Source organism: Sceloporus undulatus, chromosome 1 (assembly GCF_019175285.1).
Source record: "Sceloporus undulatus isolate JIND9_A2432 ecotype Alabama chromosome 1, SceUnd_v1.1, whole genome shotgun sequence".
Lineage (NCBI taxonomy): Eukaryota > Metazoa > Chordata > Lepidosauria > Squamata > Phrynosomatidae > Sceloporus > Sceloporus undulatus.
This window is the reverse complement of record NC_056522.1, coordinates 332,261,659-332,285,783: the sequence shown is the minus strand read 5'-3', so window position 1 is coordinate 332,285,783 and position 24,125 is coordinate 332,261,659. Positions and strand designations below refer to the sequence as shown.

Sequence of the window (24,125 nt, the reverse complement as noted above, 5' to 3'; positions counted from 1 at the left end):
CCCCAACAGTCTGGGTACTCATTTTAGCGACCTCGGAAGGATGCAAGCCTGAGTCGAGCTTGGGCCCTTTTGCTGGTCTTGAACTCGCAACCTTGTGGTCTTGAGTAAATGGCTGCAGTACAGGCATTTAACCACTGCGCCACCAGGGCTCCTGGATGGAAATGGCTCTGGGGAAGGGGAGCATTGAGGGGTACATAAAATAATGTGTCAAAAAGGTAATAGAATGTAGAGATGTATTTGTTTATGGAAAAAAATTTTTTAAAAAAAAACAGCAACAAAAGGCTTTTGCCTTTAAAAAAAAATGAGGTTGCCGCAGCCCCAATCCGGCCATTAAAGAGGCGGCTACATGCTGCCCATCTGTATAGCCCCTTAATCATTCTGTTTTCACTTAAATTGTGAAAAGTTTGATTTCCCATATCAGGAATAAATATAAATCAATAGGATATAAATCAAATAAAAATGTTTTTGTTAATTTTTAACATTACTTAATGTCATGTACATTATGCCTCAGTACCTAAACATAACTAGTATCTCTTTCCCCCTTCTTTTTCCTGTACTCTGATTCACAAAGTTCAAAACATTTAATACAAGGATGGAAAACATTTGGCCCTTTAGGTATTTTGGACTACTGTTCCCATCAGCAGCATCCAAGTATGGTGAATGATAATCATGATCAATGCCTTTGAGAGCTGTAATCTAAAAATCTGGAGGGCTTTTAGTACAGCAACAAAACTGTTCCCACTTCTCATATTCTTTACTAGTTACTCTTCTCTATGATCTTCTGTAGCCACTGAAATCTTCCAACTATTCTAAGGTACTTTTACTGCCCATTATGACATCCAGATCAAGATATTCAATAGCATAATTCTTCAAAAATCAGTAATATATACACACACACTGTGGAATCCTTTGTTAGAGATCTACTTTCAGCTTTACCTTTCTAGTACATGTCTTTGACCAGACAGCTGTTGTGGCTCCAATTTATGGTCACCTTTTGAATGAAAGACCTCCAAAGGATCTTGCTATTTACAGCCCTCCTCAGATCTTTCAAACTCAGGGCTGTGGCTGCCTTTGTTAAGTCAACCCATCTGTAATGCTGTCGTGTTCTTTCCCTACTGCTGTTGATCAAACTAGCTATGGCTTAAATCCAAGGTCAAGACTTTCTTATCATTTCCTCATACCTGCAGGCTCATGGCTATCTGGAAACCTACTCTAGAGGAGGTTTTGGCCCTTAGGGTGCAGGCAGGAGGGTGAATCACCTGCTCCCTGTTCTGTAGACAAAAGCTATTGTCAGTTTAACAACCATATCATATCTTGGTCTATATTCTTAGCTACTCTCCCCAGCAAGTTTTTGAAGGCTCTCAAGATGAGCATGACTTAGTATCCTGCCTAGATTTTTAGGGGCACCTGCTTAGAATGGTAGTGATAAGTCCCTGTTCAGCTGAACAGAATATCAGAGTATGTGATAATTCTACCTTTAAACAGACAGTGAAAATTGTAAATCCTCTGCTTAGGAAATTTATTGATCAATTTTTTCAATAATACCTGTGTAAATTGATAACTTCATATATAACGTATACTTGTGTAACAGGCATGTGTCAGGTAAAGCTATACTTCAAGTTATTATCGAACCTGCATTTAACATAGCTATGTAATATATCCACAATTCACTTCTTCAGTGATTTTGATTTATTTCCTCCTAGTCATGTGCATTCTGGCAAATCCAAAATTGTTGTGGGCTCAGTCAAAAAATTTATGTGACTCTATAAATGGATCTCCTTATTGTGCAGCACTGAAGTTTCAGACACAGACAAGACAAATCCCAAAAGGAAGAACAGTAGAAAGGGGAGGAGGTATGTTTTCATCAATGACTGACAGTGGCTCCCCAGGGTTGTTTTTTGTTTTTTTTTTAAAGTATTTCCCAGATCTATCTGGAGATGTGTGGGATGTGTGGGATTAAACATGGAACATTTTGCATGCAAAGCATGTACTCTACCAATGAATTATGGCCCTTGCCTTAAAGTGGAATGACTGTACTGAGATTTTTTTTCTCTTATTTTGAATCTGATAGGGCTACCAAGGACTAGATAAAATTGCTTCAGAGACTTATGGGGCCAAGAGTCACCTGTCCCCTAGCTTAAGATATATACAGCATAACATGAGACAAGAGGCTACTGTCAGAACAGAACATGGAGAAAGAGAATGGTTCCCAGTTGGCAAAGGGGTCAGACAAGGCTGTATTCTTTCACCCTATCTGTTCAACATGTATGCAGAACATCTTATAAGAAAAGCAGGCTTGGACACAGAAGAAGGACGAGTGAAAATAAGAGGAAGGAATATCAACAATCTAAGATATGCAGATGACACCATAGTACTAGCAGAAAACCTCACAGACCTGAAACACCTAGTAAGGAAGATCAAAGAAGGGCTGTGTTGGAGATGTAAAAAGCAAAAAGGGACGTTGTTTCATATGTGGTGGGGTTGTAATGAGATAAAAAACTTTTGGAAGGTAGTTCATAATTCTATGCAAAACATTCTAGGGATTAAATTTAAAATGGATCCAAAATTGTATCTGCTAAATATAACCACAGTACTGAATAAAGAAGAAGATAGGTTTTGGAGAATTGCGTTATATCTGGTTACGGCAGCCAGGGTAGAAATTGCGAAACTATGGAAATCGGAGGAGATCCCATCATGGGAAAATTGGATGATCAAAGTAAATGAATATAGAGAATTGGACAGGATTTCTGGAATGGTGCAGAACAGGGATGGAAGAAGGAGGAAGGAGATTTGGGAAAGGGTTTTGCAAAACATGGAAAAAGAATGGGACATTAAAATAGCACTAATTAATATCTGAACAGGACTTATGCTCCCATTTGCTGCCAGTTAACACTTTATGAAAGCTGGGCAGGTAGAATGTCTTTAATTAACCATCTCCCTTTTCTCCCCTTTTTTTCCCCCCTTCTGTCGACAGTTTAATGTTAGATTCCAAGAAGGAGATGAATAAGAACATAACTGTATCGAATTATAAAGACAACCTTTCTGTTTTATGGTCAGTCCTCTGTATAAAAAGCCGAAGGTCTCAAATACGAAGAAAAACAATTGTGGGGAACAATTTAAGTAAGAGATTGTATGATGTATGACGTAACGAACAGGCTTAATCAAAAATTCCCCTCTATTAATCGTAGTCAAATTTAAGATTGGGATATAGCGAAGAAAGCATGTAAAGGCGGCGTTTATACACTCTTTGATTACCGATAATGAACCACATAATAGATAAGGAGGTAAAGATTAGGAAGAATGTTGTTATATCTTAAAAAGGGTGGGAGAAATGATAGGAAGTTAAGTGGGCCTTTGGAATCCAGTTTATGGGACGAAATTTTGGTTTGTAAAAATGTATGAAATTAATTACGAAATAAGTACCAATGGCCTGGATATCTTTGTGTTTTTATATGTATATTATTTTGGAAATTTAATAAAGATTATTAAAAAAAAAAACAAAGAAGAAAGTGCAAAGGCAGGCTTAATGTTGAGCATAAAGAAAACAAAAATAATGACCACCGAGGACCTTCACAAGTTCAGCCTAGACAATGAAGAAATAGAAATTGTAAAAGAATTCCCATACCTGGGATCAAACATTGTTAGACATGGGGACTGCAGTCAGGAAATCCAAAGAAGATTAAGAATGGGGAGGATGGCTATGAAAGAACTAGAAAAGATTCTAAAATGCAAAGATATACAACTAAGCACAAAAGTTAGAATCTTACAAGCGATCGTATTCCTTATTACCACGTATGGATGTGAGAGCTAGATAGTTAAGAAAAATGATAGGAAGAAAATCAATTCATTTGAGATGTGGTGTTGGAGAAGAGTGCTGAGGATCCCATGGACAGCCAAAGGGATAAACAAATGGGCCCTAGAGCAGATCAAGCCGGAAACCTCTCTGGAAGCCAAGATGACCAAACTGAGGCTGTCGTACTTCAGGCACATCATGAGAAGGGAAGATTCATTGGAAAAGACAATAATACTGGGAAAGGTGGAGGGAATTAGGAAGAGAGGAAGGCCACATGCCAGATTGATGGACTCTATTAAGGAGGTCACGGGTATGGGGTTGCAGGAATTAAGCAGAGCAATCGAGGACAGAGGGTCTTGGAGATGTCTCATCCATGGGTTCACCATGAGCAGAGATTGACTCGAGGGCAGTTAAAAACAACAACAAAGTATAACATGTATTTGTAAATACGTACTGGTACATTCACTTTTCTGAACATTTCAGTCCCTCTGCGTGCATCCAATAAAGCTATATCCTGAGGAGTGGATACTATCACAGCCCCTAGGAAGAAAGAATGAGACAAGTAATGATTTCAGGAATGCTGTCATTTTATTCAATTCAGGTACTTCATTCCATAGAAAGAAAGAAAAAATGGCATGCAAAAACACAATGAACTATAATTAAAGATAAATGGTAGTTGTCCTTTAATAGACAGTATTTCCATTCATGCACTCTGCAGCACTTAGCTTCACCACTTCTCTCTTCCCCCAACACACACCATCAAACAGTAGCCTCTCCCATTATCCCCCATTCTATTCCTGACAGTCTTCCATTTTTCATTAAGGCAGTTACCAACAAATACCATCCCTTTAAATTATTGTCCCAGTCTTTCCATTAGTTTTGAAACCAAAGCTTTACTTTCACATTCTTGGAGTAATTTCAGGTTTATCTGAATGTTCTACATAAAAAATCAATTTCTATTTTTAAAAGGCATTTTCAGCATTTGTGATGTCTACTTATTTTGAAATTCATTTATATCTAAGACAAATATTAAAATGTCTCATTTTATTTGGGATAAACCTTCTCTCTTTGCCCAGACTTTATGTCTTCCCTCACATCTTCTAACAGTTCCCAACACATTTATTCAAACACCCGGGGGGGGGGGGATCTTCTTTCCAATATGTAACAATCACATTACTGAGGAATGAGAATCAAACTGTTTCCCCCTGAGCAGTGTTGCCTCTGCAGGATTAATAAGATTGATAAGTATGAAATTATTTTGATCATTAAAATCAGCAAATGTGACTGAAATTCACTTGAGAAGCAACCCTGCTTAAGAAGAATGTATAATTTTTACCTAATCACTTTTCAGAGATGAACTATATTAAGGATGATTGAATGAACAAGACATTGCATGGATTATGCATCTTTTGACATGTACTGAATCTGGCTCTCATTTTCTTCACAAATCTTATATGTAGAAATTCATTCCTCTGCCTTCAATATTCTCTAATAAAAAGCAAGTTATGAATATTTTTATTTACATGTATCTCCCCTCAGACTGACATACAGTTCTATTGCCAACTAAAACATAAGAAAGAGGCTGTTATTATCCTCATGCCTTGCTTGTGGCCTTCCCACAGGCATCTGTCTGGCCTCTAAAAGAACAAAATACTAAACAAGACAAGATAGTCTTTTGGACTAAGCAAGGATCACTGCTCTTATGTTAATGTATGTTATTTACTCCATATTTACACTGCCCAGTAACCAGACTTCTATGGGAAGGAAATTAAAAACAAATACTGAAAATAGCAGGACATAAAGGACAGCTTGCACTCCTGTAACTGTAGTGGTCAACTGTAAATTCACACAAATGGTTTTCCCTGTGCATGCAAAGTGTCTCTTTTGAAGCATTCTATAGCATTCTATATAATGGGCCCGCACCGTTTAATGAACAGTGTGTATGCCTGCAGCGCTTGCACTGCTGTGCCACCGCATGCACGAGCCCCATTATCTTCAATGGGACTTGAGCCTAGGCAGAACTTGCCTTACACAGCGGGGTTCAGAACAGATCCCCCACGTAAGGCAAGGGACCACTGTAGTAAGAGAAGAAGTGTCAAGGGGCATACCTTGTTCCACAGAAGAACTGCTTCCAAGTTCAGCAGTTCTCATTTTTTAGCATGATGGAGACTGGGCCGGTTCATACAGGGAGATATGGTCTACCAAATAGGCTGGACCTAAGCCATACAGAGTTCTATAGGTCATAACCAGCACTTTGAATTTTGTCTGGAAACAAACTGGCAGCCAATTTCTAGCAAAAAAATCTATTTTAAAAACAAAGATAGAAGTATTTTTAAAGTTATTTCTGAATAGATAAGCAAAAAATTGGACTATATATTTATAAATGATACCTGCAACTGGGATATTCTGTGAAACTGACAACTGCACATCTCCTGTCCCAGGAGGCATATCAATTACCAGATAATCCAGGTGATTCCAGTCAACCTAAAAAAAAGGTCAAAGATCCATGGTTAGTAAAAGATGAATTTTAAAAATATGAGTCAAACCTACTGTAATTTTCCATTCAACAAGTTTTACTGATGGAAGCATCCTTGGCACAAACATCACACAACAAAAACAGTTACAGTAAAACACTTTGTACAAATCATATGGGCAAGGTGGAGAATCACTGGGAAAGAATAAGAGCATTGTGTTTGTGTCTACTGGTACTGAAGTGCCAACAGATGTTACCGCTGGCATAAAAACCCAGCAGATGGTACAGGCAGACCATGTCTTTCAAGCAATGGCAGTTAGTTACTTCCATGTGAGTATGAGTGAGAATATGTTCTGGGCTTAATCTGAACTATAGAGGAGCTATCCAAGATGCTTGTTTATTTTAGAGATAGGATTCAACAACATGGGCTAAAGTCTGAAGCAGATTCACTGTCTGCTATTAGCCTCTGCTGCCTTCAAATCAGCAGTTGCTGTGCCAGCATAAGCCCTAGAATCTTAGAGCTGGAAGAGATTACAAGAGCAAAGCCATCCAATTCCCTGCCTGTTCCCTGACTGTGCACTGAGAAACAAACAGAACTAGTAAGAACAGATTAACACCAAGCCTCATGTGTCTTTAGGAAATATAATATTGATGAACAGATTCAGTAAGATTTAATATTCAAAGATATAGCCGTGTTAGTCAGCATCAGTATATAGAGAGATCTTATAGCACCTTTGAGACGGAAATAAAGACGCTGACAGTATGAGCTTTCATAGAGTTCAGTCTACTTCACCAGAGAGAGACATATATATGCCATTGGCATGTGAGAATGTGAATTCAAATTCAAAATCCTTTGTGTATGCAAATGAAGTAGTAAGTCCAGTTTTAATTATGGTCGTTAGTGAACAAAGACATTGTGAACTGGCCAACGTGTATAGAAATAAAGAGGCAAGAGCAGTTTGGCACTGGAAACTAGCCTATAGGTGAAGATAATAAATGAGTGTAGGACGCCCCCTGAGGATGGGGTCAGATAGTGTTGAAATGTGTGTAGTGAGTCAGGAAGCCATTACCCCTGTTCTGCATAAAAATATTTTATACAGAGAAAATGCTGTTTTCTATGCAGAAAATGCTGTTTTCTGTGCACAACAACCATGTGTGAATTTTATACAGAACAAGCCCCAAATTGTGAATAGCCTTTGAAAACTGCATGGTTTTCAAAAGATTTCTCACAGAGGGAAGAAAATTGCTGATATTACTCATACTACCTTCCAGTACAAAGTATGTAGAGAGATCTTGTAGCACCTTTGAGACTAACTAAAAGAAAGAAGTTGGCAGCATGAACATTCGTAGATTTCATCTACTTCCTCAGATGCTTTTGGTGGAGTGGAAGCCAAGGACAGACAAATGTATACTATAGGTGTATGAAAATGTCAATTCAAATTAAAAATCCTTTGGGTATGGAAATGAAGTAGCAACTCCAGTTTTAACAACAGACATTTGTAGAGAAAGGCATAGTCATTAGATATGAAAATAAGATGCCAATACCAGTTTGGCCTTGGAAACTAGCCTGCAGGTGGGGAGAATGACAATGGGGTCAGTGTTGAAATGTTTCTAGTGAGACAGGATGCCATTGTCCATGTTCAATCCATTGCTGAGGGACTGTAGATTATGGATGAATTCCAATTCTGCTGTTTCTCTTTCCAATCTACCTTTGTAGTTATTTTGTTCAAGGGTTGCTGTTCTGAAGTCTGACATGGAATGCCCAGGGTGATTGAAATATTCTGCTACTGGTTTTTGTGTATTCCCATTCTGAATGTCTGATTTATGTCCATTTCTCCTCTGGCGCAGGGACTGGCCTGTTTCCCCTTTGTAGAGTGCCAACAGGCATGGATGACATAGTATGGCATATATCACACTGGAGCATGAGCATATGAAGGCCCCCCTAATATTGTGGGTGATACCATTAGGTCTTGTGGTGATGTTTTCTGGATAAATGTGCTGGCAGAGTTGGCATCTTGGTTTGTGGCAAGGCTTAGTATGTGTGTTCCCATCTGTGTCATGTGTCTTCCTGTTGGTGAGTACCTGTTTGACGTTTGGAGGCTGTCTGCAGGTGAGTAAAGGTCTGCTACCAAGAGCCCTTGAAAGAGTGGCATTATTGTCCAGAATGGGTTGCAGTTCACTGATGATGCACCTGAATGGTCCCAGTTAGGAACTGTATGTGACCACTAGTGGGGTTCTGTCATTTTCTCTAGTCAAACTGTTCAGTAATAAATCAGTCGTGGGTACAAGTCTTGCCTTGTTTTTTGTTGTTTTGCTTCATATGGTGGGTACTGTAGTTTGAGGAATTCTTGTTGTAATTCCTTGAGTTTGGCATCCCTGTCTTGTGAGTCTGAACAGATGTGACTGTATCCGAGGGCTTGGCTGTAGACTATGGATCTGGTGGTGTGTTCAGGATGGAAACTGGAGGCATTGAAGTACATGTAGCAGTCCATGAGTCTCAGTATTATGTGGTGTTTAGATGTCCATTTTGTAACTGTACTGTGGTATCCAGAAAGTGAACTTGTTCTGAAGAGAGTTTGAGGCTAAAGTTGATGGTGGGGTGGAAGTTGTTGAAACTCTGGTGAGTCTTCTCTATGAGTCCAAATTATGAAAATACCACCAATGTACCTCAGATACAGGAGCGGTCTCTGAGCGTAGGAGTTAAGAAAATGTTGTTCTAGGTCGGCCATGAAGATACTGGCATACACTATATGCATCTGAGGAAGTAGGCTGACGTCTACAAAAGCTCATGCTGCCAATTTCTTTATTTCAGTTAATCTCAAAGGTGCTACAATGTCTCTCTTCGATATGATTTAATATATATCTGCTGCTGTCAAGAGTGAATAATACTCTTAACTATCAGATGTGAAAATTCTATTAACTACTCAGATGTGAAAATGGAATGCATCATCTTTAAGAAGCCTAACTTTGACAGAAATAACCTCTTCTACTAGTTCATCAAAACCTGCAATCAACTATCCATTTATTTCAAAATAGTAGATGCAGAACTGGTAGACAATTTACATTCAGAAAAAAATAAAGGCTTTAAGAAAAAGATATGCTTCAAATAAAGCCAACTTCAACTAAAGTTTAGGAAAACCAGAGGAAGACCTGTACTCACCCTAAGAGTACTGTATTAAATTATGGATTAGCATTGCATTTGAATGCACTGTTCACATCTAAACTCTGCCAATATGCCATTTGTAGCTGAAGGCATAAATGTAGGTGACTGATTGCTTATTATTTACAAACTACTCAGTTTTGTGGCCTCCCAAATTTTTGTCCTAGTAGCTTCCTTCCAAGACTTTGGGACTGTCAATAACACAACTTCATATTAAAGTAAGGATGGAGAAACTCTGGCACTCCAAATAGTGAACTACAGTTCTATCAATTCTGTCAGGTTTGCAAATGGTGAGGTATGATGAGGGCCATTAAACCAGGGGAATGGATCATGTATCCATTCAGATGTTGGACTGTAACACCCACAATCCCTTTCCACCATCTAAAATGGCTAGGGCTGGTGGAAGTTGCAATCCAAGATTATATGGAGTGCCAAGTATTCCTGACCCATAGATTAAAGTTAGATTTGCATTTTTAAGACTGATGACTCTAAAAGGTGGTTTTACAGGGGGCAAAACTGAGGCAACAAATTGTGCATAAAATTGATATTGTGATGGTAGACTTCATCTGGATGAATATACACAAAAATATCCCTGTTGAAGCCTTTTATTACGTGAATGTTAATGAAACTGGCAATAACAGGAGAGAGCATGAAAAGGACTGCTCACATTTTATAATCAAATGCAATATTATTCATTGCTTTGGATGGCTTTCAAAAATGACTGACATTTATAAATCTTTGGAAGCTATACTGATCGCCCTTACTTATAAAAATCTGTCACTAACTCTTTTGAGTTGTTATTACAATGATACTTTAGCATGAAAAGTCACTGATATCAATGTATGGTATTTTAAAAGCAGGAATGAAATTATTTTTTAAAAATAAAGCTAAAGAAAGCTAGTTTATTTTTTAAAAAACTACCTAAAAGTCAGTCTTTCTTGGCAGCACAGCAGCATTGGATCGGCTATAAGATTTTTTTAAAAAAAGAGTGCATATAAACAACGAATTAAAAAATATAGGCAGCCAAGTACAAGAATGCTTTCCAGTAGCCAAGCGGTTCACAGAACTATCAGGCTTCTTCTTCGCTGTATAGTGGTCCCTTGGCTTAAGCGGGTGATCCGTTCTGGACCCACCCCACCCCCACGTAAGCCAAATAACGCATAAGCTCAAGTCCCATTCGATTGAATGGGGCTCATGCTCACAGTGCGGGAGAGTGTGCGCGCCACAGGCGCACACACCATTCATTTTTCTATTGTGCAGCTTCCATGTAAGCAGGAAGCCGTGTATGGGGCGCACACTGTATTATATTTTTATCCTATGCTTTCTTGGAGCAAAGTACGCCACATAGTGCACAGTTCTTCCATCTTTTTGACACTTTCTATGGATTACTTTTAACTCCACAGAAGTTATCTAATACAAGATTACCCAGGGAGCATCATTTGCTTTAAACAGAGCAAATCTGGTAATAACGGTGCTGGTCTGGAACAGTGAGCCGCTCTTGATTTGTCCATGTGTTTTCTTTTCTAAAATATCCCATTCCTTAATTATGCTTCTGTCTCAATACTTGCTGGAACTCACTACCTTCTAAATGCATTAGTCCTATGCAAGTAATAATAAATAATAAAAATTTTATTTATATTTTCCCGCCTCTCCCTATGGATCATGGCGGGATTACAGCCAGTATCAAGACAAAGATACATCACTATTACAGTCATTTAAAATCAAATTATCATCATGCATCAAGTGATCATCATGCATTAAAAAACAAAAAGCAACTGTTATGCTAACAAGAAGAAAAATTCAAAAATGTCCAACAGAGCAATAATTTTATTAGGACAAACAAAATGACATAGATAGATGTGTGGGTACTGATTTTTGAAGTTCTTTCTCAGGAGAACTGTTATAAAAAGCAAGTAAAGTAGAGAGAGCAAAAAACTTGACCTGTTGTAGAAGTCATCTGGCCTGTTTAATGATCGACAGGGTTCCCCATGACATTCTTGCAAACAAGCTTGTAAAATGTGGGCTAGACAAGGCAACTGTTACGTGGATTAGTAATTGGTTGACCGGCCGAACCCAAAGGGTGCTCAACAATGGCACCTTTTCATCCTGGAGAGAAGTGACCAGTGGGGTCCCACAGGGCTCTGTCCTCAGCCCAGTACTGTTCAACATCTTTATCAATGACTTGGAGGAAAAAATTGGGGGAATACTTATCAAATTTGCAGATGACACCAAATTAGGAGGAATAGCTAATACTCCAGAGGACAGGATCAAAATTCAAAATGACCTGAATAGACTAGAAAGCTGGGCCACAGCTAACAAAATGAACTTCAACAGGGAGAAATGTAAGGTACTGCACTTAGGGCGAAAAAATGAAATGCACAGATATAGGATGGGGGACACCTGGCTTAAGGAGACAACATGTGAAAGGGATCTAGGAGTCCAAGTAGACCACAAGTTGAACATGAGTCAACAGTGCGATGCAGCAGCTAACAAGGCCAATGCGATTTTAGGCTGCATCAATAGAAGTATAGTGTCTAGATCAAGGGAAGTAATAGTGCCACTGTATTCTGCTCTGGTCAGGCCCCACCTGGAATATTTTGTTCATTTCTGGGCGCCACAATTCAAAAAGGACATTGAGAAACTGGAGCGTGTCCAAAGGAGGGCAACTAAAATGGTGAAGGTTCTGGAAACCAAGCCCTATGAGGAACGCCTTAGGGAGCTGGGGATGTTTAGCCTGGAGAAAAGAAGGTTAAGAGGTGATATGATAGCCCTGTTTAAATATTTGAAGGGATGTCATATTGAGGAGGGAGCAAGCTTGTTTTCTGCTGCTCCAGAGATTAGGATCTGGAGCAATGGATGCAAGCTGCAGGAAAAGAGATTCCACCTCAACATTAGGAGGAATTTCCTGACAGTAAGGGCTGTTCAAGAGTGGAACACACTTCCTCGGAGTGTAGTGGAGTCTCCCTCCTTGGAGGTCTTCAAACGGAGGCTGGATGGCCATCTGTCGGGGATGCTTTGATTTGGATTTCCTGCATGGCAGGGGGTTGGACTGGATGGCCCTTGTGGTCTCTTCCAACTCTATGATTCTATGTAATGAGGAATAAAAGGTCTACAGACACTCAAATGAAGATCTAGTACAGAAGTGGGCAATAACACCAGGGAGAGGGGATTTTTTTTTTTTTTTATTTTATTTTGCCCCAACACATCTGGGGTGTCTGCACAAAAACACCACAAAGTGGACGGGGGGACTTTGACATTCCCCACAACCCACTTCCAGTTTTGAAAAACTGTTTGTTTCAGGGAAGGGGGTATTATGTTAGATTGGAACCTACTTGAAAGGTGATTTGCTCCTCCTGTAAGCTTCCAAGCAATGCAGTTCATTTTTTGTGTTTATTTTGCCAGAAAAAAATGGGCAGGGAGAGTCTGCAGGGGTAGAGAAAGTTGCAAAAAAGGAAAGAAGAAAAAAAATAAAAGAACAGACGTGGAGCTCCATGCAGTCACAAGTTTGCACACTGCCCATCACTACTCTTGTATGTGATATTATAGTTTTAGGTTTCTCAATAAGTATCTCCTTTGGTTGGTGTAAAAAATAAATTATTACTATGTGTGTATATATTCTGTGAATGTGCAAAGGGAAGAATATAGTTTTAACACGCCCTCTAATCTACATAAATCCTCTAGTCTGTCTGCATAGCTTCTACTCATGTCATATGAAAGCAAGCATGTCTTTATGGCTGGGGACATTGGCCTCTGCAGTGACTACAGTATCATCTAGGCCTTGAAGAAGTAAAAACAGATTGATATTGCCATTAATCTTCTGCTTATATCCATATTTCTTTTTCTTGTAATAATTTATTAATGTCAGTGGCAGTCACCAAGAACAGTGTGCCACATTTCTTCCCATTTGATAAATGGAGTTAAGGAGATTTATCTGAATAAGGAAAGTGCTATAGATCATTGATCCAGAAGTAAATAACAAAAGCTTGCAATTCCAACAGATTAAGATTGCCTGCAATTATTGCAGGAGATAAAACAGAAAATTTCTTCTATTAACTCTCAAGAGATAAATACTGAATCTCTTTCAAGAGAATAGAGACATAAGTTTGGAAACTTTACAAAGTATTCCAAAATTTCATATACAGTAGAGTCTTGATTATCCGACATAAACGGGTGGGCTGATAGTCGGATAGCCAAAAATGTCGGATAATCCAGCGGGTCTAAGAAAAACCTCCAAATGAATTGCAAACGTATTGAATTTTTACTGCAGTAACAGCAAAAGTAACATTGCAGAAACTTTTCAGGAACAACAGTTCAGTCCTCTGAAAACTGAATGAAATCAGTGATCCTTTTCTGCTTTCCTGACGATTGCCGTTTCTTTGCAGCCAAGTCTCGCCATCTTTGATGCATCATAATGTCGACCCTCATAGCTTCTTCTTGTTCCTTGATGTACTTCATTGTGATTTCTAGAGCCTTAAACCCATCGCCATGCAAAATGGCAAGAGGTTCAACAGATGATGCTTGCTCATCAATTTTTATTTCATTGACATCGCTATTGACAAGAGCAACAATTTCATCATCAGTACAGTGCTCCCTCGGGTTACGAAATTAATTCGTTCCGCGGCTAATTTCGTAACCCGAAAAACCTTCGTAACCCGAATTGCCATAGGCGCTAATGGGAAAAAAAGCCGCGGCTCTGCCGCGGCTCCATTTAAAACAGCGCCGGCGTTTTTTCGTAACCCGAAAAAACGTTCGTAACCCGAAACAATAAATCCCTATGGGATTTATTCGTATCCCGAAAAATTCGTAAGCTGGGTAATTCGTATCCCGAGGTACCACTGTAATTTCATACTGATCGTCTTCATTCATCCAGCTGTCAACCTCTTGCGAATACACATCCTCATACCCAGGGATACGGTGTACTAAGGGTAGAATGCTTTCTTCTTCATCTCTGCTTTCCATAATTTCTTCTTCTTCTTCATTTTTGCATAGCAACTTATTCCATGATCTGACAATTGTTCAAGCTTTAACGTCACTCCAAGCCCATGCAACCCAATAAAGCAACATCCTTTACATTGATGTGTTTCAAACTTTCAATCATGTCTTGCCCTTCTTCAATTTCTTCTATCAGTGTCAGTAATAGCTTCCTGCGATAGTTCCTTTTTAGCATTTCCAAAACGCCCTGATCCATCGGTTGGCATATGGCAGTGACATTAGGTGGGAGAAACATAGCCTTAATGTTCTCAGTTTAGGATAGCTAATAATCTTACACAATATAAAAAAACCCCTGTAAAACCACCTTCTAGAGTCATCAGTCTTAAAAATGCAAATCTAACTTTAATCTATGGGTCAGGAATGCTTGGCACTCCATATAATCTTGGATTGCAACTTCCACCAGCCCTAGACATTTTAGATGGTGGAAAGGGATTGTGGGTGTTACAGTCCAACATTTTTGTGTAAAATTATTAGCTATCCTAAACTCTTATAAAGGAACAGTATAAAACAACCAGCCAAATAAATAAATAAAGCAATCAATTAATTAATTGTCAAATAATTGGGGGGTTGTTTATGGATGTTATTTTGAGGTTTATTTGCACCAAATTTTAGGCCTTTTTCCTTAGATTCCCCCAGCCCACAAGCAAATGACTGAAAAAATTACAGGGGAACAACAACAACAACAACAACAACAACAACAACAACAACATAATAATAATAATAATAATAATAATAATGAATGTAAGAAAGAAGAATAGCAATGTTACTTTTAATAATGGTAATGGTAATAATTATTTCTTTAAAAAGTAACTTTCCAAGCTCTGCTCTAGATCTTCTTATTCTTTAAAGAGTAACCTTCCACACTTTGATCTAGATTCTCCTAATCATTATAAAGTGCTGTGCCTATATGCAAATATTTTTTGTGGCAGAATAAATTAGCTCAAGATTAACAAAGCATCAGGAATTCCCTTTTGCAAACAAACAAGTGATCTCTGGTTACAAAATTATACCTGTAACACCCACCATCTGTCAGCTGTTCTGTATGTGTGGAAAATGCTAAAATGTTCACTGCTTCAATACATAGTGTTATGAAACATTTCAGATGTTGGAAAGGTAATTTCACTTTGCTTAAACACAGCATTCATTTTTTTAAAAAAGAGTGTGTTTCCTTGACATTTATTGTTATAGTGATGTAATTAACTGCCATGTGGTTCTCTGTATTTTCTCCCACTCAAGAAGATCACTAAAGCTTCTGTGCAAGTTAGTCTAATCAATCACTATGTATATGTGACAAATTAATAGGAAAAAATTCTAGGTGTTCACATAATATGCATTCCAAGTGACATATATCCCATGAGGCAATGTAAGCATATTTTGATGGCACTGCTGTACAGAAACTCTGCATAAAAATATATCTCTTTTGAAAAGTAATAAGGAGAAACTCTTAATTATGTCTGTGTTTCAGGAACAGAAAGTACTCTGTATTGATTTAATTGAAACGTATTTGAAGAATTCTAGTCAAGTGGGACCACAAAGGCCCTTTTTGAATGGAAGGCTAAACTATAGCATTAGGGAAGGAGACAGAAAAAAGCACAGTGCGGGGATTGTACACTTACCTCTTCTTTGTCTTCTTTGACATGGGCTGCATCCAAACTGAAGAAATAATCTGGTTTGACACCACTTTAACTGCCATGGCTCAATGCTATGGAATTCTGGGAATGGCAGTTGGTTGACATTCTCTCCACTCCTGAGAAGAGCTCTGGTGCCACAACAAACTATCATTCTCAAAATTCCATAGTATTCAGCCATGGCAGTTAAAGTGGCGTCAAACCAGATTAGTTCTGCAGTGCAGATGCAGCCATAGCCACTTCCTTCCTCTTTCAGACTCAACAAATTTATCACTATGGGTAAACTGGAGAAATGGAGGGAGGTATCTGGATGGACTATGGCAGAGATACAGAAGCGTTTTGGGGATGGAGTGGCAAATTCTACCCAACCTGCTCTTCCTCACCAAATGGAGGCACTGGGTGAAGTCTGCCCGGCTAGCACTTTGGTGGGAAGGCAGTTTCATTCCCTCTTCTCTGGCAGAGGAAGAGTATATTAGACTTCCAAAAGCTAGCTGGCCCTGACTTTGGAACATGGGCCAGCTCACAGAAGAACTGCCTATGTGCACAGCCATTTCTACTGAAGAATGAGCATGCTCTTTGTATGGTTTCTAATTCTAATATGGAGTTCATCAGTTTGGGTAGCACAGCAAAGAAAGTTCAGCAAAGTAATCATAATACAAGAGAGGAGTGGAGAGAATGTCAATCAAGGCCTAGCTGAGATGGCCAAACCATGGATTAACTATTTCATCTAAACTCCAAATCAGTCCTGTCTTCGCCATAAATTTATCCTTTGACAAACAGCCTCATTCAAATTAATTGTTGATATGAAAATTTATAGGCAAAAGCAACTCTTCTATCCCGCCTCTGCAAAGTTACATCTTATATAGGAGATTATACATCATATTCTCAAAAGTAATGACAAGATAAATCCATTTCATGACACATTTATGTCCGTAACTTTCTTACTTATCACAATATTTTTCACTTGTTAAGCACACATAAGATGGATGGTGCTTAGTTTTTGTATGAAAACCATGCATAGTTAAAAGATGCTAACTATGAAAATAAATGGCTTTGACACTGGCTGATGACTGGTTTGAATAAAATCTGATGAAAACAATGAACATGGTGACAACTATGCTTACAGCAGGGAGAGTGGCATTTTAACCAGAAAGAAGAACCAATCAAATATCTACTCCATATTATTTGTTATTAGGTGATCCAAAGCACTATGATGTCTGCTTCTTAAAAGAAAAGATACTGATTTCAGCCAACTATATAATAAGATATTATGGGGATCCTTATACTTTTAGGGAGTAAAATAAGGAGAAACTATCTTTTCCCTAGTGGAACCTCGATTTCAAACCCTCATTTCCCAAGTGGAACTATTATCTATGTTCCCTTAAGAATCTAGAATGAATATACATGGCTTGTGGGCTGGATCCAATGAAGTTATTCTGCAGTCAGAACTACTTCAATTAGTCAAGCTAGAAAGGAACAATTTCCCTCCAGCCCTCTCCATATGACCTCAAAATATGCTCCAAAGGATTGCAGTGAAAAGGGAAAGAAAGCCTCATAGCACCAACACTGCCTACTGTTACCTTGAATTTAGGATTTTTATTTAGCATTTGCATTTTTATTATCCTCTATGCCCTGCAGCACTGCATTTTGTTAAACTTGTATAAGGAAAAAAGCTACTCCATCTACTCCATGGTTTTGTATGTTCACTGTATAGAGTAAAGGAGACCTGATATTTTAAAACTGATGATAAAGACCATTTTGCAATATTGTCTGATTTTTATGTGAAAGACTATGAGCTTCTTCCACTGGCTGCAATATAATGCATTACGAATATTAGATCTGGCTGACTTAATTTTCTTGAGATCTTTATTTAATATTTTATATCCTTGCCTTGATGTCTGGGAGCCCTTTAAACTCAATATATTATTATATCATAAACCAAGTTTAAGCAAGCAATTTGAGTGGCTTATATGTAGCCAGAAAAAAGGAGGAGGGGCAGAATGAACTATTTCTTCCAGTTCCCTTATAAATCAAAGTTTAGAACTAGGATATTAAAGAACAAATACATGAAAAATACTTTTTAAGATCTGAAAAACAGCTATGGAAGAGTAGTTTGGCCTATTCTGACCAGAAGCAAAATGAACAGATAGGTTCAGGGATTTTACAATGAAAGCCAAGAAAGCAAAAATACATACCCTTATTTAATTAGTACATAGGATTCCTGAATGTCTACAATAATACAGTTGTCCCCTCAAGGAATTAATTCTATTGCATGTCAGAAACAGGCAACAAACCATTGCTAGAAGCAATAAGAACTTTTATAACTTTTTCTATACAATTAAACAAATAAAGTTCTAGAGTTATAAAAGCTATCCCTGCAACAAGTTCTACTTGTCTTTGCAGAGACAAGCCTTTTTGCTTTCCTTTTAATTTGCCATGGTGAGGGATTAGGGAGCGCATTGTTCATATACCAAAGGAAAGTGGGAAGAGGGAAGTCCCTATTAATGCATTCTGCTGTCATGGGTGAAATTTCATTGTTAAGGAAAATCATTAATGGTTCCTGTGTGACAGGATCACATTCCCCCCCCCCTTTTTTGGATCTGCTAGAGTACAACTGCGTCTTTAGTTGCTAGGTAACAACTGAGTCAGTATATAACATTATCAACATGCACAAGAGAGAAGCTGCCATCTGCTTCCCATAGGGGAATTCTACTGACTAAATCAATACTGCAGTTATTGCATATCAGTTTACCCACCACATAAATCATCTTGGCCACTTTTTTGTTTTGTTTTTTGTAGCATAAGTTGTGACATCATCACCATGACATGGAGCACATTTATACTACAGGAATACAGTATTAATATTCTACTTTAACAACCATGGTTCCATCTTGTGGAGTCTTGGGGTCTGTAGTTTGCTGGGGCACTGGAGCACTCCGGTTAGGAATTCTAAATGCTCCTCCCGAAACTGTAAGTTCCATACTTGCACAGGATAGAATCATGGTAGTCCTGCTGGGTCCAGCATTTCACTTCCACAGTGAACAACTAGATAGTTATGGGGAGCTCATGAGCACTGACCCACTTATGATTCCACAACTACTACCTCTATCAATAACAACAATGTGAAAGAAAACAAAAACAAAACACAGTGGATTTACATAAATTAATCCTTGATAACAAGGAAATCAAAATGCTTAAGGACTTCCCATACCTTGGATCAAACAATAATCAGAGCAGAGACTGCAATTAAGAAATCAGAAAATGATTAGGAATGGGAAGGGTGCTGTGATAGAACTAGACAAGATCCTAAAGTGTAAAGATATACAACTGAATACTAAAGTCAGAATTGTCCAAGCCATTGTATTCCCCATTACCATGTATGGATGTGAGAGTTGGAAAGTAAAGAGTGTGGATAAGAAGAAATTCACCTCATTTGATATCTGGTGCTGGAGAAAAGTGCTGAGGTTAAAATGTAGTTAAACTATCAGTAGAATTAAAAGCATGCCCATTAATATATATATATATAGAGAGAGAGAGAGATCATAGAGCACATGCCCTTTCCCATGAGCAATCAATTCACAAAAGCCTGTTAAAACAAACAAACAAACAGACAAACAAACAAAGTCCTTCACCTTTCAGTGGAAGGATAAGGAAGGCAACAGTCTAGCCTCTCTAGCATCTATCAAAGACAATACAATACAGTGCAAATATTCAACACAATAGATTACAATTAAAATCACAGTTAAAACCAATTCTGGCCAGCATAACTACTGCTGTCGGAGGGGGGAGACTAGCTGGAGCCTGCAACTGGGAATGCACGCTTAAACAAGAAGGTTTTTAATTCCTTCTTGAAATGGGTTAGGGAGGTGGCCGAGCGGAGCTCTCCGGGCAGCGAGTTCCAGAGGGTCAGGGCCGAGATGGTAAAGGTCCTCCTGGCTGTGGAGGCCAATCTAGCTCCAGGGACCCTCAGTAGTTGCTGCCCAGAAGTTCTGAGTGTGCGGGGCGGATTGTATGGGGAGAGGCGGTCCTCTAGGTATCCAAGTCATTTAGGGCTTTATAGGTTATAACCAACACCTTGTATTGCACCCGGAAGTGAACAGGCAGCCAGTGCAGATCTTTAAGCACTGGTGTTATATGGCTGGTCCTGGGTATGCCAGTGACCAGTCTGGCTGCCATGTTTTGTACCAATTGTAGCTTCCGGGTTTGGTACAAGGGTTGCCCCATGTAGAGCGCATTGCAGAAATCCAATCGAGAGGTTACCAGAGCATGTACTACCGTTTCAAGGTCCCTCTGGCCCAGGTAGAGACGCAGCTGGCGTATCAGCCGAAGCTGGTAACAGGTGCTCCTGACCGTCGCATCCACCTGAGATGTAAGGTGAAGCGACGAGTCAAGGAGCACCCCCAGGCTGCGTACAGAGTCCTTCACGGGAAGCGTGACCCCGTTCAGGACTGGTGGAACCACCGCCATCCCTGGACCAGGAGAACCTATCACGAGTACCTCCGTTTTCTCTGGATTCAGACTGAGTCGGTTTTCCCTCATCCAGCCCATTACTGACTCCAGACAGGCCACGAGAGGAGAGACGCCATCCACAGTCACTGCATCAGTCGGAGACATAAAGAAGACTATTTGGGTGTCATCAGCGTACTGATAACCCCGCGCCCCATGTCTCCGGATGATCTCTCCCAGGGGTTTCATGTAAATGTTGAAAAGCATGGGAGACAGAATGGCTCCTTGAGGGACCCCAGATATAAGGGCCCTCTTATCGGAGCACACGTCTCCCAGCTGCACCATCTGGAACCTCCCAGAGAGGTAGGACCGGAACCACTGGAGCGCAGTGCCCCCGATTCCCACCTCTGCCAGGCGCTCCAGAAGGATACCATGGTCTATGGTATCGAAAACCGCTGAGATGTCCAAGAGCACCAACAGGGACACGCTACCCCTGTCAATGCCCAGACGGAGATCATCGACCAAGGTGACCATTGCCATCTCAACCCCATAGCCCGCCCGAAAGCCAGTTTGAAATGGGTCCAGATAATCCGTTTCATCCAAGATCGATTGAAGCTGGATAGCAACCGCCCTCTCGATCACCTTCCCTAAAAATGGCAATAGCGATACAGGCCGATAACTATTATGCATCAGGGGGTGGAGGGAGGGCTTTTTTAGCAGCAGTTTTACAATGGTCAATTTTAAGCTGGATGGAAATTGCCCATCCCTCAAAGATGTATTTATAATCCGGTGTAACAACGAGGTTACCACCGGTCCCCCCTGAGCCGCTAGCCATGAGGGACAGGGATCGAGGGAGCAGGTTGTCTTCCGTACGCTTCCAAGGATCTTGTCCACATCATCGGTACTAACCAACTCAAACTGATCCAGTTTAATGGAGTCCACGGAGGCTCTGGATGCCTCTACCCTAGGTTCTGCCCTAATGCCGGCGTTAAGACCTTCGCTTATCTGAGAGATTTTATCCGCGAAGAAGTTGTTAAACTGATTACAGCAGGCCTTAGAAGGTTCAAGGATCTGGTTCGGGGCAGGAGGGAGTTGAGTTAACTCCCTGACTACCCTGAACAACTCTGCTGGACGCGACTCATCGGACGCGACACGAGCACCATAGAACGAGTTCTTAGCTGCTCGTATCGCCTCTCCATAGTCCTCCAAAAGGCGGTCTAGGAGAGCCTTGTCGGCTAAGCGTAGGTGTTTCCGCCAATGATGCTCTAGTCGTCGCAGAACCCGCTTCCTTGCCCGGAGGTCTTCCGTATACCAGGGCTTACGTTTGGAAGCAGGCCTGAGAGGGCGCTTGGGAGCGATCTTGTGTATAGCCCTAGAGAGACCGGTATCCCAGATACCAGTCAGGGAATCAACAGAGTCGCCATCACCTCCAACCATGTGCCCCTCTAAGGCTTCTTGGAACCTGTTGGGTTCCATCAGCCTTCGAGGGTGGACCATCCTAATAGGTCCACCACCCCCAGGGGGGATCTGGGTAGGAGCCTTGATTTTTGCCTCCACGAGGAAATGATCCGTCCATGACAGGGGGGAAATATTGGTTATTTCCGCCCACGGATTTTCCGCTTCCGTACAAAAGACCAAATCAAGTGTATTACCCGCAAAATGTGTTGGACCCGAGATCAGCTGGGACAGGCCCATGGCCGACATGGTATCCATGAATTCCCGAGCCGCACCGGATGGAACATAGTTGGCCGAGGAGGGGATGTTGAAGTCACCCAGGACAAGTAGCCTGGGTGTTTCCAACAACAGCTCCGAGACCAACTGTGTCAGCTCGTTAAGGGAGTCTGTTAGCGCACGGGGTGGCCGATACACCAACAAAATCCCTAGACTGTCCCTAGCTTTTAGGATCAGGTAAATACACTCGATGAGAGAAGTTTGACGGATATGGTTCCTGGTGAGAGACAAGGTGTTTCTATGTACCAAGGCAACACCTCCCCCCCCCCCGCCCACCAACCCTGGACTGGTCCGTCACCGAAAACCCGGCAGGGAGGGCCTGCGCCCACACAGCATCCCCCTCAGGCCCAAGCTAGTTTTCGGTAATGCAAGCCAGGTCACACTTACTCTCCTCCAGCAGATTGTAAATAATGTGGGCCTTGTTAATTGACCTGGTGTTGCACAGGAGCAGAGACAGGGTTTGTGGCATGGTTGGAGTGACCCTCAGGTCCTTTCGGTTAGGGGAGGGACAGGAAGGAGAGATAGATATGACGCATATCTATATTATATTATAATTCCCAGGATTTTCTAGCACTGTGCCAGGGCAGTTAAAAGTGATCTCAAACTGGATTATTTTTGCAGTGTGTTTTGGACAACTGTCTGGCTGCAGAGAAAAGCACTACCAAGACTCCTGCAGAAGACCTGTTCCACCATCCTAGTGAGTGACTGATAATGATTTTGTTTTTAGTGCATAGGTGTATTATTTTAGTATATTATAGATCTGTATTTTATTGTTTTGTTCTTAATTGTATACATCTGATGTACTGTCCTTTGATGGAAAGGGCATTATAAATAAACTATTGTTGTCGTGTGCTTTCAAGTCATTCCTGATTTATGGTGACCCTAAAACCAACTTATCATGGGAGTTTCTTGGCAAGTTTTTTCAGAGGGAGTTTGCCATTGACATCCTCTGAGTCTGAGAGAGTGTGATTTGCCCAGATTGTTATCCAATTTGTCCATATCAGGCATAATTTTGAGCCTCTTTCTCATAATCTCTTTGCTTGCCTTTTTTCTAAGAAATAATGAGCAAACACAGTAACCTTACCATGGGAAAAATCAACAATATTCTGTTTCTTCTGTAATACTCATTTAACTTCCTCCTGCAGTCCACCTGCCTCTGTAGCCAGTCTCATGATTCTACTCTTAATGTTTTAGCTTCTCAAAATCCTTCATCATCTGCTTGCATTTATTTTTGCTCTCTTTTTGTGAAAGAATCTATTTAAAAAGGAAGCCTTCTTTGTCTCATAGCTTTGACCTGATTGAACATTAACCATGCAGATGATATTTTGGCTCTTGTCCTAACTCTCCTAGTCCGCATAATGTACTCCAACTGAGCTTCTATTATGTAATTTTCAATTACCTGGAAGATTCTGGAGTGATTTGACCCTCTTGATTTTCCCCTTTGACTAAACCTAAATTTTTTAGAAATGTTGTCTTTTGAAGTAGAATCTGTCTGTTTTAAATTTGCTTGACAGTTCCAAAGACACAGCTATTTAAAATTTAAAAATATTTCTTGTAATAATAGAAACATGCATTCTTCTATATAAGGTTAAGCGAAGTAGCCCATTACTACAACACTTTTGCCTTGGGATGTACAGTTGGCCTTCCACATTTGCAGCTTTGACTTTTGCAGATTTGATTATTCACTGATTTGACTAATATATTTCAGTTCAGTTTCAGTTTATTTATTTACATTAGCCAGCCAAGCTTTTGCATACAACCATACAACCATAAAACAATCCAATACCATGTTAAAGCTAAAATAGGACAATTAAATTGGTAGTAAAATATACAAAATAAAACTGAGATTATATCTTCTCTCTCAACAATTTAAAAGCATATTTTTCACTTTTTTCACATTTT

At 40.0% G+C, this 24,125-nt stretch overlaps 1 protein-coding gene across 8 annotated transcripts in view; it reads right to left on the bottom strand.

Moving 5' to 3' along the window:
• NUBPL (nucleotide binding protein like) overlaps positions 1 to 24,125 on the bottom strand; it is a 124,017-nt gene that overhangs the window by 59,183 nt on the left and 40,709 nt on the right. For all 8 annotated transcript variants that reach the window (XM_042441109.1, XM_042441092.1, XM_042441101.1 and 5 more), the window contains 2 exons: positions 6,184 to 6,277; positions 4,248 to 4,333 (listed from right to left, as the gene is read on the bottom strand). In XM_042441109.1, coding sequence (XP_042297043.1) covers positions 4,248 to 4,333; positions 6,184 to 6,277 — 180 coding nt within the window. The remainder of the gene's footprint in view (positions 1 to 4,247; positions 4,334 to 6,183; positions 6,278 to 24,125) is intronic.